The 15,056-nt window shown below is 44.2% G+C and overlaps 1 protein-coding gene across 3 annotated transcripts in view; it reads left to right on the top strand.

Moving 5' to 3' along the window:
* The window catches only part of LOC138638124 (probable cation-transporting ATPase 13A4), a 581,505-nt gene extending 568,509 nt beyond the window's left edge, over window positions 1–12,996 (top strand). For all 3 annotated transcript variants that reach the window (XM_069727152.1, XM_069727151.1, XM_069727153.1), the window contains one exon: window positions 12,335–12,996. In XM_069727152.1, coding sequence (XP_069583253.1) covers window positions 12,335–12,583 — 249 coding nt within the window. In that variant the 3' untranslated portion in view covers window positions 12,584–12,996. The remainder of the gene's footprint in view (window positions 1–12,334) is intronic.
* Window positions 12,997–15,056: the final 2,060 nt, after the last annotated feature.

Genomic DNA, 15,056 nt, shown 5'->3' with positions numbered 1-15,056 from the left:
AAAGAGCAACCATCGAGCCTGTCTAGGATTCAACCGTTTGGCAGACTTGAGATAAGTCAAATTCTTGTGATCCGTCAAGACCACCACGCGATGTTTAGCTCCTTCAAGCCAATGTCGCCACTCCTCGAATGCCCACTTCATGGCCAACAACTCTCGATTGCCAACATCATAATTGCGCTCAGCAGGTGAGAATTTTCTAGAAAAGAAGGCACAAGGTTTCATCACCGAGCCATCAGAACTTCTTTGCGACAAAACAGCCCCTGCTCCAATCTCAGAAGCATCAACCTCGACCTGAAATGGGAGGGAAACATCTGGCTGGCACAACACAGGGGCAGAAGAAAAACGATGCTTCAACTCCTGAAAAGCCTCTACAGCCGCAGAGGACCAATTGACCACATCAGCACCTTTCTTGGTCAAATCAGTCAACGGTTTAGCAACACTAGAAAAATTAGCGATGAAGCGACGGTAAAAATTAGCAAAGCCCAGGAACTTCTGTAGGCTCTTCACAGATGTCGGCTGAGTCCAATCATAAATGGCCTGGACCTTAACATAGTCCATCTCGATAGTAGAAGGGGAAAAAAGGAAACCCAAAAACGAAACCTTCTGAACTCCAAAGAGACACTTAGACCCTTTCACAAACAAGGAATTCGCACGAAGGACCTGGAACACCATTCTGACCTGCTTCACATGAGACTCCCAATCATCCGAAAAGACCAAAATGTCATCCAAATATACAATCATGAATCTATCCAGGTACTCTCGGAAGATGTCATGCATAAAGGACTGAAACACAGATGGAGCATTAGAAAGCCCGAATGGCATAACCAGGTACTCAAAATGGCCCTCGGGTGTATAAAATGCTGTTTTCCATTCATCGCCTTGTTTAATTCGCACAAGATTATACGCCCCTCGAAGATCTATCTTGGTGAACCAACTAGCCCCATTAATCCGAGCAAACAGATCAGACATCAGCGGCAAAGGATACTGAAATTTGACTGTGATCTTATTAAGAAGGCGGTAATCAATACAAGGTCTTAAAGAGCCATCCTTCTTGGCCACAAAAAAGTACCCTGCTCCCAATGGTGACGACGACGGGCGAATATGACCCCTATCCAAGGATTCCTTTATATAACTCCGCATAGCAGCGTGCTCTGGCACAGATAAATTAAACAGTCGGCCCTTAAGAAACTTACTACCGGGAATCAAATTAATAGCACTATCGCAATCCCTATGAGGAGGTAGGGCACCGGATTTGGGCTCCTCAAATACATCCCGGTAATCTGATAAAAACTCAGGGACTTCAGAAGGAGTGGAAGGCAAAATTGACAACAATGGAACATCACCATGTACCCCTTGACAACCCCAGCCGGACACAGACATAGATTTCCAATCCAATACTGGATTATGGACCTGTAGCCATGGCAACCCCAAATGACCACATCATGCAGATTATGCAACACCAAAAAGCGAATATCCTCCTGATGTGCAGGAGCCATGCACATGGTCAATTGGGTCCAGTATTGAGGTTTATTCTTGGCCAAAGGTGTAGCATCAATTCCTCTCAATGGAATAGGATACTGCAAGGGCTCCAAGGAAAAACAACAGCGCCTGGCAAACTCCAAGTCCATCAAATTCAGGGCAGCGCCTGAATCCACAAATGCCTTAACAGAAAAGGACGACAGAGAGCAAATCAGAGTAACGGACAAAAGAAATTTAGACTGTACCATACCAATGGTGGCAGACCTAGCGAACCGCTTAGTGCGCTTAGGACAATCGGAGATAGCATGAGTGGATTCACCACAGTAAAAACACAGTCCATTCTGACGTCTGTGTTCTTGCCGTTCAGCTCTGGTTAAAGTCCTATCACACTGCATAGGCTCAGGCCTATTCTCAAAGAACACCGCCAAATTGTGCACAGCTTTGCGGTCACGCAAGCGCCGATCGATCTGAATTGCCAAGGACATAGACTCATTCAGACCAGCAGGCGTGGGAAATCCCACCATGACATCCTTAAGGGCTTCAGAAAGACCCTTTCTGAAAATTGCCGCCAGGGCACATTCATTCCACTGAGTAAGCACAGACCACTTTCTAAACTTCTGACAGTACACCTCCGCTTCATCCTGACCCTGACTCAATGCCAGCAAGATTTTCTCTGCCTGATCCACGGAATTTGGTTCATCATAAAGCAATCCAAGCGCCAGAAAAAACGCATCAACATCATGCAATGCAGGATCTCCTGGCGCAAGGGAAAATGCCCAGTCTTGAGGGTCACCACGCAACAAAGAAATAATGATTTTTACTTGTTGAGCGGGGTCACCAGAGGAGCGGGGTTTCAAAGCTAGAAACAGTTTACAATTATTTTTGAAATTCAGAAACTTAGATCTATTCCCAGATAATAAATCAGGAGTAGGAATTCTAGGCTCTAACATCGGATTCCGAACCACAAAATCTTGAATGTTTTGTACCCTTGCAGTGAGATGATCCACACAAGAGGACAGACCTTGAATGTCCATCTCTACACCTGTGTCCTGAACCACCCAAAGGTTTAGGGGAAAAGAAAGACAAAACACAGTGCAAAGAAAAAAAATGGTCTCAGAACTTCTCTTATCCCTCTATTGAGATGCGTTAATACTTTGGGCCAGCTGTACTGTTATGACCTGGTGGTTAGGAGCACCCGGAATGACCTGATAGTTAAAACTCATGCAGGACAAGCTCTGGGATGTGGGAGCTCTCCTGACCACAATCCCTAATCCTATCACACACATGGAAACAGGAACACATGGGCTCCCTAGGCGTCTCGTCACAGCCTAAGAACTAGCTAGCCCTAGAGATAGAAAATAAAGCCTACCTTGCCTCAGAGAAATTCCCCAAAGGAAAAGGCAGCCCCCCACATATATTGACTGTGAGTAAAGATGAAAGTCACAAACGCAGAAATGAAACAGGTTTCAGCAAAGGGAGGCCAGACTAACTAAATAGACAGAGGATAGGAAAGGTAGCTTTTCGATCAGCACAAAAAACTACAAAAGACCACGCAGAGTGTGCAAAAAGACCTCCGCACCGACTAACGGTGCGGAGCTGCCACTCTGCATCCCAGAGCTTCCAGCTAGCAAGACAAAATCATGATATCCAGCTGGACAAGAAAACAATGAACGAATTAGTTACTATCAGGAACTTAGCTTTTGCTGGCGGAGACAGGTCACCAGAAAGATCCAAGAGCGAACTGAACCAATGCAGAAACATTGACAGCTGGCATAGAGTAACGATCTAAGTGGAGTTAAATAGAGCAGCAAACCAAAGGATAAACCCCGTCACCTGTGTAAGGAACCTCAGAAGCAGCAGCTCCACTCACAGCCACCAGAGGGAGCCCACGGACAGAACTTACCGAAGTACCATTCATGACCACAGGAGTGAGCTCGACAACAGAATTCACAACAGGGAATCTCCCTAGTGGCCAAAGCATCTGTTAGGTGTCGAGTTCCCGCCTCTACACAGGGGGAATATCGAACTATCTCCTCTGCCATCTCCCATTCTTCTCCAGCCGCAGTGGAGCCTGCTCAGCGGAGACGTCGGTCCCAGCGTCTGGCTCAGGCTGATACTGTGCAACTGGTTACTGTTGTCCTTCCAGGCTCTGCCTTTTTGGCCAGCACTGATCAGCAGTGAGCAGGTCATTCTGGGACTAAGTCCTGCTTTTCCCATACTGAGCATGCCCATGGGACGACCTCCCATTGGAGGTCGGGGGTCACATGCTCAGGTCCTGTTGTGGCTCCTATTGGAACATCTGGAAGGTCTTGTAGCATTGCTGCTATAAAAGGTTTGCATAGCCGCTCGGCCATGCGCTACTGTATACTTGAAAACGTGTGTGTGTTGATGTGTGAAAGTCGCTCATTAATCATCCCTCCCTTGTGTATGACTGCTCGCGTAAGCAGGATGATTGCTATCTAGCGCCTGACTGAGCCATCAGTACTTAACACACGATACAGCGTCTATTGCTGTGACCGCAAGTGCGGCGCCGTGCGCTATTAGAGCGCTTTCCTGACCCAAGTCAGGGTGGTTAGTAGCGTCCGCCAGAGCGGCGCACCTTTTACAATCTCTCTAATTATTTGGTGCGTTCCGCTAGCCCTAACATTACACTAGCGCCAGGGTCTGGCTAGTAATGGTGGATGAACAGCGACTGCAGCGGTACATCCAGCAGCTGGAGGGCAGTTTGGCGGCTCTTGAGCGCACAACCTCAGCTGTGGATGTTACCGCAGTAGCTGTTCAGGCTGCTAGCGTGGCGGCAGCAACTTTGTCCACTGATTCCAGGGTGGGCAGTGGAGGCACGTGACATTTGGGACTGCACACAGGATGCCATTCGGGCTTCCAAGGAGAGAATGAGGGTTTCTGCCGATGCTCCCCGACGCCCCGCTCCGACCTTTGCTCCTGGTGACTTAGTGTGGCTCTCTGCCCGTAACATCAGGCTGCGAGTAGATTCCACTAAGTTTGCGCCAGATTGGTTCTTTCAAGGTTCTGGAACAGTTTAACCCTGTGGTCTTCCATTTAGCTATTCCTCCGCGCCTTGGTATCACTGACACCTTCCACATTTCCCTCTTAAAGCCCGTCTATATGTCCTGGTTTTCTGAGTCATCTGCCGAGACATCGGGTTTGTCCACAGATGAGTACGAGGTGAATGCTATCGTGGGGTCAAAGGTAGTATGTGGCAAAAAATACTATCTTGTGGACAGGAAGGGCCACAGCCCAGAGGACAGAACCTTGGAACCTGTGGAGCACATTCGGGCTCCATTGCTCATTGCAGCCTTTGAGCATAGCGAGGCCCAAGGAGAGGGGGGTAATGTTAGGGGTCCAGTTCCCGTCTCTGCACAGGGGGAATCTAGAATCATGTCTGCTGCGGTCTCCCATTCTGCATCAGCCGCAGTGGAGTCTGCTCAGCGGAGACGTCGCTTGCAGCGTCTTGCTCAGCCTGATACTGCTGCCTTTCTAGGCTCTGCTATTGTACCCTGCACTGGTCTGCGTCGAGCAGGCTTTTCTGGGTCCTGCTTTGCACACACTGAGCATGCCCATGGGAGGACCTCTCATTGGAGGATGGGGGTCACACGCTCAGGCCCTGTAGCAGCTCCCATTGGTCCTCCAGGAAGGTCCTGTAGTGCTGCAACTATAAAACGTTCGCATGGCCGCACGGCCATGCGCTAGTGTCAATTTATGTATGAGTGTGGTCATGTTTGTATGCAGTCAGGGTTTGGCTGAAATAAGCCCCTAAAATGCTGACACCTCCGGCGAGGAGTTTTGTGTGTTTGGATTCAGGGCTGGCATATAGCCATTAGAATTCCGGCTCCACCGGAGAGGAGCTGCGTGTTTGCTATTGACTGCATGACCACTATCAGCTCTACTAAGTAGATGTGTTCCTCTGTGAACTTAACAGGGCACAGCGTTCTCTTTGCTAACAGACTCTGTGAAGTAGCAGAGTTTGTTTATACCGGCATATAATACCGCGTTTACTAGCAGTAGGTTTTTTCCTGCACAGTAGACCCCGGGTGGCGAACGCACCTACTACTTCTGATATATACAGTATATTCGGTACGTTCCACCAACCCTAACACACAGTGCATAACATATTGCAGAATGGGTTTATAATTAAATTAAAAAATGAGCTCAATCTCAAGGGTTTGTAATCTTTATCTTTCTTCTCTTTAACTATATTTTAAAATGCAAAACTTGAATGGAAGATACAAACACAGTCAGTGAACCTTGACAGCCAGTAATGGTAGTGTGGCAATGAGACGTTTGCCTGACAGCAAAGAGTAAAAGTCGTATTTATCCTGTGCCCCACGTCGTAGATAAATGTCTGAAATACAATTTGGGTAAATCAGGGCACTTAGGGTACAAATAGATAGATAAAAATACATGTTCCACGACGGTACCTATTTCAAACCTAAGGCTGGTTTCACACTTGCGTTTAAAAAAAAAATGCATGGTGCAAAAACGCATGTAAACCGTGTAAACACAGCGTTTTTTTGACGCATGCGTTTAACGCATGCGTCCAAAAAACGCAGCGTTTACACGGGTTTACATGCGTTTTTGCATGCGTTTGTGTTTTTTTTAGCATTTCCCCCCAAAAAAAGAAGCAAAAAAAAGGTAACCAGACACAACCAATGAGAATAGAGAGGGTGTATATGATTGTCTCTCAATATATTGACCCTAGGGGTACAGAAATTTTCACAGCTTGCTATTGTTTCCGGTGTCATGATGGATCTTTCCATGGAGAGCTTTTATTTCAACCTGGATTTCAGCTTCAAGATTTTCCTGGCCTGTGCTTTTGCTTGGGAGCAAGACCGAAACCACCAAAGATGGAGAAGGAGACAGCGTAGGCGTTTTTGGAGGCACCCCATCATTGAAGTGCGTGAGAGCTGTGGAGCCTATCACACGCTCTATGCGGAGCTGAATGCCAAGCCGGAGAAATTCCAGGATTACACGCGAATGTCACAAGAATTGTTCCGGGATTTACTGTCTCGTGTCCAAGGATCCATACGGCGACAGGACACACGGCTCCGTAGAGCGATTCCACCCGAGGAACGTCTGCTAGTGACATTACGGTATGTTCCAAAACTAAACCAATGACAGTCCAAATTTTGGTTATGACATGTATGTTATGTTTTTTTTTTCTTTTTGTTATTTTTAAACACACCATAAAAAGAGTAGATTTTAAATTTTTGTTTTTGTTTCTTTTTCTTCTAGATTTCTTGCCACAGGAGAGAGTTTATCTTCCCTCCACTTCCAATACCGCCTTGGAATATCAACCCTGTCCGGATTCGTTGTGGACACCTGTCGTGCGTTATGGAATGTACTCCGTGAGGAGTTTATACCAGTACCCACCGTGGACATGTGCATGAAATTTCTGATAAATTTTTGAACGTGTGTGATTTCCCCAACTGTTTAGGGGCGGTGGATGGAAAGCACATCCGCATTATCAAACCTGCCAGAACCGGATCTGAGTTTTTTAACTACAAAAAATATTTTTCGGGACCAATTTGCGGCCTATTTTGTTTCCGATATTGGACGGGTGTCATGGCAGGACAATGTTGTGTAAATGTCCTGTTGTATGTTTATCTTTACCAATTATTAAATACTGATACAAATTTTTCAAATTAATAAACTTGAGTGTTGGTTGTGTTGACCATGTCTTCTATCTTTTTCCTCTTTAAACAAAGGTTGACCAAAGATGGGCAGTAGATATGTATGTATATCATATTTTGTAATCCAAAACCAGGAGTTGGTGATAGATGATGAGGTATCAGTTATTATTTTAATATCATAATTGACCTCTTATATTGTTGCACTCCCAATTTTGGTTTACAAATAATGATATAAAACACTGGCGGCATACTTATAATAATGGAAACAATGTTGATTTATTGGTAACCATGTTGATTTATTGGTAATCTTGTTGACGTCATTGCATCAAGACTGTCACGCTCTCTATACCCATCAAGTCAAGTGTAATGAATTCATGATGAACATATACATGCTCATGAATTCACAATTTCTTACACCTGGCCAGGTGAGCATAGATATGTAGCGTGTGACAACCATTGTCACATCAGTGTGACAACCATTGTCACATAATTTGTTATATAAATAAGAGAATAGGGTGAATATACAAGGCAGTAATCAACTCAATAGGTCAGGTGTCTTAACTTATGAGTTTTTGGACATCTGACCTGTTCAGTTGAGTACTGAACTTGATTTCCGCCATTTTCTCTTTGTACAGTCACACTAGGTACAAAAAAAAGAGTATGGAAATAACTAATATTTTTTGGGCCAACTCATATCTGTATACTGAAGAAACACATATAGATGTAGTCTTGTATTTTATACTACTGGAGATATGTTTTGGCCAAAAGAATAAGTGTGTGGCGAAGTTTATTGTTGTGTATTGACAGCGGTGAAAGACACAATAAACCAAACATAATTGTTGCAAATTAACTTTTTTTTATTGAGTTAAGAAAGAAATTTAAACATTAATTTTTTTGTACCGCGACGCGTTGTACCGCGACGACTTGGGGTAGAGTAACGTAACCGGGGGGTGTTAAGAACTGAAGCCTGGCTCACCGTGGAGGAGGCAGAGGTGCCAGGAGAAGGGGCAATAAAACTGGAAGGGTCTGGAAGTTCGGGGATGGGGCTTAACACATGAGAGGCTTGAGACACACTGGAAGGGTGAGACACAACAGACAATACAGACACATCGGTAGGTGATGGGGGAGGAATACTAAGAGTTTTTAGTTTTTTTATGTGTTTTTTATGAGTTTTCCTTTGTGTTTTCCTGGTAGGGGGATGTCTTCTTGGGCTATGTTGTTGAGTGTTGGCAGGAGACACGTCAGGGTCCGGCTCCACAATTTCACAGTCCGTTTCCATTGTGGATCGCTCGGCAACGCCAGAGTCCAACTGCATCGTAGTTGGGGGGGAAACATAAAGCCCTGCCAGGGTCCTGGTGCATCGTTGGGGGGGAACATAAACCCCTCCCAGGGTCCTGGTGCATCGTTTGGGGGGGAACATAAACCCCTCCCAGGGTCCTGCTGCATTGCTGGAGGGGGGGAACTAAATGCCCTCCCAGGGTCCCGCTGCATTGCTGGTGGGGGGAACATAAAGCCCTGGCAGGGTCCTGCTGCATCGGGGTGGGTCCTGCCCGGAAAGCCATGGCTGCGTCCTGCTGCATCGTGGGGGCCCAGTGCGATACGCCATGCCTGGGTCCTGCTGCATGGGGGGCGGTCCTATACGCCAGGCCTGGGTCCTGCTGCATCAGGGGGTGTCCTGCCCAGAAAGCAATGCCTCGGTCCTGCTGCATCGGGGGGGCCGGTCCGATATGCCATGCCTGGGTCCTGCTGCATCGGGAGGGGGCCAGGCCGATAAGCCACGCCAGGGTCCTGCGTCATCGTGGTGTCAGCAGAGGAGGTCCAAGCCAGAGCAGCGGTTGTCACGGTGGTGGCGGTGGGATGTCCAACAGCACTCATCATCGTGTTGGCGCTGTAGTGGAGTACACCTGTGGATGGAATAGAGGTGGCCGTGCAGTGGTATGCAGCAGAGGTAGGAATGGTGGTTAATCGTGACAGTGACGGCACAGTTGGATATGCCGCCACTGTCTGCTGTAAATTACGACTCTGACTCTGCTGCATAGCCTGCACAAAAGCAACATTGCAGACCTGCATCACACTCAGCTGGAGATCAGGGCTAAGGTGTTCCGACATGCCCTGCTGTATTTGGTTAAAAAAATGATGAGCTGGCCTCTGGAGGTCGGCTTTAACTTGATCAAGGCTTTTGGCGACATCCTGGATCCGGCAATCTAAGAGGTTATGGGACACATCCATTCTGTCACCTAAAGCCTTGATTGCTTCGTGTAAAACCGAGCTCAAGTGCAAAAACTCAGGCATGAGTGACCTATCCGAAGCCCTCTGTCGCTGCCGGGATGAGCCCGCAAAAATGGGTGCAGTGAAAGAGGACTGCGAAAGGGGAATACCTGATGGGCCAGCTCCCTGGTCTCCAGTGAGTGTGGAAGGCCCACCTGCTGCTGCGCTGCTGGATGGCTGGGACGGGTCCATGGCTGCTGGCTGAAGGACCGCTCCAGAACCTGTTGCGACAGTCGTGCTGTGTGTGCTGTGAAAAAAGAAAACAGAAAATTAATACCAAAATATAACAAGACGGTACATACTGTGGAATTTAAAATTACATATTATGTCAATGCAATACAAATGGAAGCATGTGAGAAATACTTACGTTCTCATGAGAAGGACCGGTCTTAAAAAGGCCAGCACACGGTGGTATTTGTACAGCCAGTGCCTTGCTCCGGAACCACTTGCAGCACGATTCTCTGCGCGAAGGTCCTTGTTTAAGCGGTCTTTCATGGAACGCCAATGTGTTCTTATTTTGTCCACTGTGAAATAACAATAAAATATAATGGTCAGAAAATGTACTTTTGGCCGTACTCTCTTGACTGTGTGTGATGACAGAAACTCCGAAAAGTTACTTTCATCACACACAGTCAAGAGAGCCCGGCCAAGGTCTCTGCTGCTTCACACTGCATTGCAATACTTACCAAATGCATTACGGACCCGTGGCGGGGCATTCTCCCAGCCATCCCACAACGCTTGGGCCACCTCACTCCACAACCGACGGAGCGTACTGTTGACTGCGTGCTGTGGATCCCGGCTGTCCCACAACAGGACTCGCTCCTGGACCAGGGTGATCAGGAGGTCATTATTGATCCGGTCATCGTCCCGTTGTGAAACCTAAAATTAAAAGAAAATCATATAAGTTTGCTCAATCACATTGGGAAAAAAAATTACCTGAAGATGAGAAATGGCATGAATATGAAAGTCAACTTTCAGAAAAGGATCATACAAGAAAAATTAAAAGAAAATCAAGGGTACAGAAAGGAAGATTCAAGAATATTACAATGAGTCCAGTATACATACCCGCTGCCATCTTCCCACCGGACCTTGACTCTGCTGCTCCGTCCCTCTCTGTCCCTCAGTAGAAGTGCTCTATAAAAAAAAAAAAAAAAAATTGTCTCATGTGTCGATGTGACAGTCAATACTTACCAAGCTGAAGGACAAAAAACTAACCTCACTCACATGATCCACTTCTGACTGACGTGGCTCAAACTCCTCATCAGATGAAGACTTCGCAGAAGACATTCTGATGCATGCTGAAAGAAAAAAAAGGAAGAAATTAGGACATGTAGATCCAAAAAATTTAAAATAAATGCATTGGCTAGGATATACTCACATTGCTCTGGGTCTTGTCCACCAATGCGTCCGGGCAGTGTCTTGTCTTCTTTGGAGTCTGATGAGAAGTGACCAGAAACTTCCCCCAACCTTCCTTTTATAACCCTGCTGCTATGGGGAGGCTTATCAGTGTCTAGACAACCTTATCTACATTCTAGTCAACCTTAGCTAAAAAAACGCATGCGTCCAAAAACGCATGCAAACGCATGCCCAAAAAAACGCATGCGTCCCCATTGACTCCAATGTATTTTTTGAGCCAAAAAAAGCATGAAAACGCATGCGTTTTTATGTGTCCAAAAAACGCCTCTCAAAAATACTACAAGTTGCATTTCTGAAAATGAACGCATGCAGTAAAAAAACGCATGCGATTGAAAACGCGAGCAAACGCATACACAAAAAAACGCATGCGTTTTCAATGTTAAATATAGGAAAAAAAACGAATGCTTTTTTTGTGCAAAAAACGCTGCAGACAAAAACGCAAGTGTGAAACCACCCTAAGTGCCCTGAGCCAAATGGCTCATTGCCACACTAACATTAATGGCTGTCAAGGTTCACTGACCGTGTTTGTATTTTCCATTCAAGTTTTGGCATTTATAGGGGCATATCCGAGCACAAATATATATATCTTTTTCATTCGTCTAGACACACTGTGACAAAAGGGTGGTATTGTCTCAATATTTGCAGCACGGAACCCAGTCACGCTAGTGCCATTGGTTATTGATTTTAGATTTTTTAATTTTAAAATGATCTATAACCGCATCAAACTGGAACTTTGATGTGGGCAGATATTATCTTCTAAGATAGCTTAGGAGAAGGAATGTAAGGGTTGCAAACCCTTTGTTAGAACTCTGATAGAGGTAGTGTTATTGCATTCCTCAGTTTGCTATGTATGTTGTCGCTATAATTAGAAGCCATAAAAGTCAAAAATCCTTTTGCAAAAATATTTTTTTGTCAAAATATATGCATTTAAGCAAAATAAAATTGTAAGTGCAAGAGAGAGCTCACCATGTTTTCTGGTTGTGCGGAGAGCTGGGAAACTTGTGACAAGTGAGTGCTAGATCCAACCGGCGAAGTAGCACATGATAGAACGAGAGGGAAAGCAGCAATTCCATCCAATAAATAAAATAAATATTAATTCAAATTCCATTAAAATGAACAATGTCCATGGAAAACATTCAACAACTGAAAATTGTATCAGGGAATGGGAAAAGTGTAATTTTCATTATATTTTTTCAAATGTATAACCTGAGCCAAATAGATAAATGTAATACTATTTTGGGACATGGTTCTCAACTACCTATGATACAAAGATTGTTCCCTTTATACAGCGCACATAGCTAAGTATGTGCACCACAATGTTATCACTAGGGGGAGCAAACTGAAGTTGGATTTATACTTCCCTATAAAGTGGACTAGGAATTGGATAAATCTGTATTTAGATAGTTGCAGCCTTGTTAAACACACACAGGGATAAATGTATTTTTACATATCTGTGCACATATAGAGACTATCTATGGATTGCTAGTCAAGCGGTAACAATAATATATTTCACTATCTTACAGGAAGGATTTATTGAAAACCGAAGACTGTGGCTAATGATAAAATCATGTTTTAACTACCGATCAAGGAGTCAATATAGAGTGTTAGAAAGAGCTCTGTGTGATGACCCAATGTGGCCCCCAATAAGCCAAACTTACTACTCTAACCAATCAGAACTTGGAAATGACGTACAGAAATGTATATATGACAACCCAATGTTTGTTGCCGAAACGGAGCAAACTCTTTACAATGGAACTGAGCGCCAACCATAATCAATGGCTACACTACACAGAGTGGAAACAATGCCAAAAATCTGTCCGCAATTGGAACTGTTTGCACATATACAAAGAGGGTGAGAAAAGACTTGTCGACTTTCCCGATATGGCTGTTTTACCAAAGACTAGTTTGAAGTATCTTTTTTTCGAACACTGGTTTGTGCCATTCTTCTTATATTTCCTTTCAAAAACTAATGGATTCATTGACAACTAGGAGACACCATTCCCATTGTCAAAAGGGCGTGTCTCCACAAAGTTTGATATTGTAAGCTCTGATTGGACAGTGTGAGACAATGAAAGAACACACTGGCAAAAGAGCGTCTAACTAGTCAGAACTCTTAATGGTTGTTTGGGGATCAAATACTTATTTCTCACTGCTAAATGCAAATAAATTTATATCATTTATACAATATGATTTTCTGAATTTTATTTTTGATATTCTATCTCTCAATATTAAAATTAACCTATCCTTAAAATTATAGACGGTTCATGTTCTTGTCAGTGGGCAAACTTACAAAATCAGCAAGGGATCAAATACTTATTTCCACCTATATTACTAACTATGTTACTATGTTACTATGTTACTATGTTACCTCTTTAGCTGTCAATTTCTTCATAAATGTTTAGTCGGACTAACAAAGGAGCTCAACATTACATAGATCTAAGAAATGAGCCTTCAGACTTGTATTGTGGAAAATGAGGTGAATTACTAAAACACACGTCAAGACAGATAACAGTTCCTCTTACCAGCGTATTTTTCATCAGTCTTTCTTACATGTTCATGCTCCATCTGTAATTTTCAGTTGTCTATGAGCTAGTGGGCTGAAACTAGATACTATGATGTCTCACATACACTGTACACACAGAGAAAAATAATCCTGCTCTTCTCTTTGTGTAGCACACAAGCAGATGCAGCAGCATCGGAGATATTATACAGCAGTATTGAGTAGTGTAGTTGTGAATCCAGCACTAGAGTGAGATAAATTGCTGAAAGCTGCAGCAGTGATCTGTTTCTTCACCTGTGTCAGTGTCTCTTCCTCCTCATCCCCTCTCCAAAGGTTCTATTTGAAACTGCAACCGGATGGACACTCTTCATTCAGCTGTCAGTAAATATTGACTTGACGAAAACTGATTTGAACTGTTTTTTAGAATAAAAGATAAGATTAGGAGGCAAGGTGTTAGCGCAACCTTTTTACTGTATTGTGTACGTTTTCATTTACTTTTGTGATATAAAAATATTAAAAATCTGTTTATAGTAATTAGTTTTAAACTGTTATGTTTAATAACTTTGAATAAAATCTACATTTTATATATCTATATCTAACCTGGGGCAGCCTTTAGCCAGTGTGTTGGCTGCTACTGCCCACCGCGCTGACAAACTGAGCACACCAAAGCCAGCTCAAAGGAGCTCCCTAACAAGACATGGGTGGTTTGCATGCAGTGCCATCAGAGACTGAAGCGAGGCATAAATGTTCTTAACCTGAGCACCACCTGCATGATGAAGGCATCTGAATGCAAAGCATGAACTTTAGTGGAGTACACACCTGAAAACAAGGAAATATCTGAGCCTCCTCCTGTTCCCTTTTCTGCTGCAGTCTTAGACTCTTAATGATTCTCCCAAGCAACAGGGCCTGTTCTTTCTTCATACACGTTGATACGGTGTGTGATCCAACATACAGCATAAACCACTTCTGTCTTCCAAATAAGCAGACTGTTCTCTGTATTCTAACTTGTTTATTGGTAACAGGTATTGAAATGCGGTAAAACTAAAGAAATACAAATGACATATATAAGTATTGGGCTAAATAATCACACAGCTGATACTTTACAACTGACAAAGAAAGTATACAGTATGATGCAACCTATGTACATAACTACGTACAGTAAGTGCCTGGTAATTACATTTCCTGTGTACTGACTGCTATACAGTTAATCACATTCTGTACAACACTACATTGCAAGAACAGGGATAATGATCTTACCGGATAAACTTAACCAGGATGGAAAGTAAGTGAGGTAGTTCCAACACAGCAGAAGAACACGTGTGTCCAGGAAGAACACAGGGGGAAAATGGAGGTTCCTCATCCCAAAATGCCTTGGTGCAATCCCACAATGCAACACTCTAATTATTACTAAAAAAACACAGGTAATAAATTTAACCACCACTGGGTGGTGCTATAACACAGCAAACCAACACTATAGTACGAAACTTTAATGCATGATTGGAATACTACTGTCCTTTTGAATGGACAGAACACTCCCCGCTTGGCATCAACTGATGCCACATACAGCTCTTTTGGCGAAAACAGTAAGACAAGTTCCGCAACTGGTCTGAGGAATTAAACGAACGAGGGCACAAACAAGTGAGTTCCAAGTTGAGAACCTGTTGAAATGGTGAGATTTGAGGGGATTGTCTTTAGTCACTGTACGTAGAATGGATACCAGAGGACGGATTTCCTCATCTGCCTCT

This window comes from Ranitomeya imitator, chromosome 5, assembly GCF_032444005.1.
Source record: "Ranitomeya imitator isolate aRanImi1 chromosome 5, aRanImi1.pri, whole genome shotgun sequence".
NCBI lineage: Eukaryota > Metazoa > Chordata > Amphibia > Anura > Dendrobatidae > Ranitomeya > Ranitomeya imitator.
The sequence above is the reverse complement of the archived record's forward strand: the minus strand, read 5'-3'. Positions and strand labels throughout refer to the sequence as shown.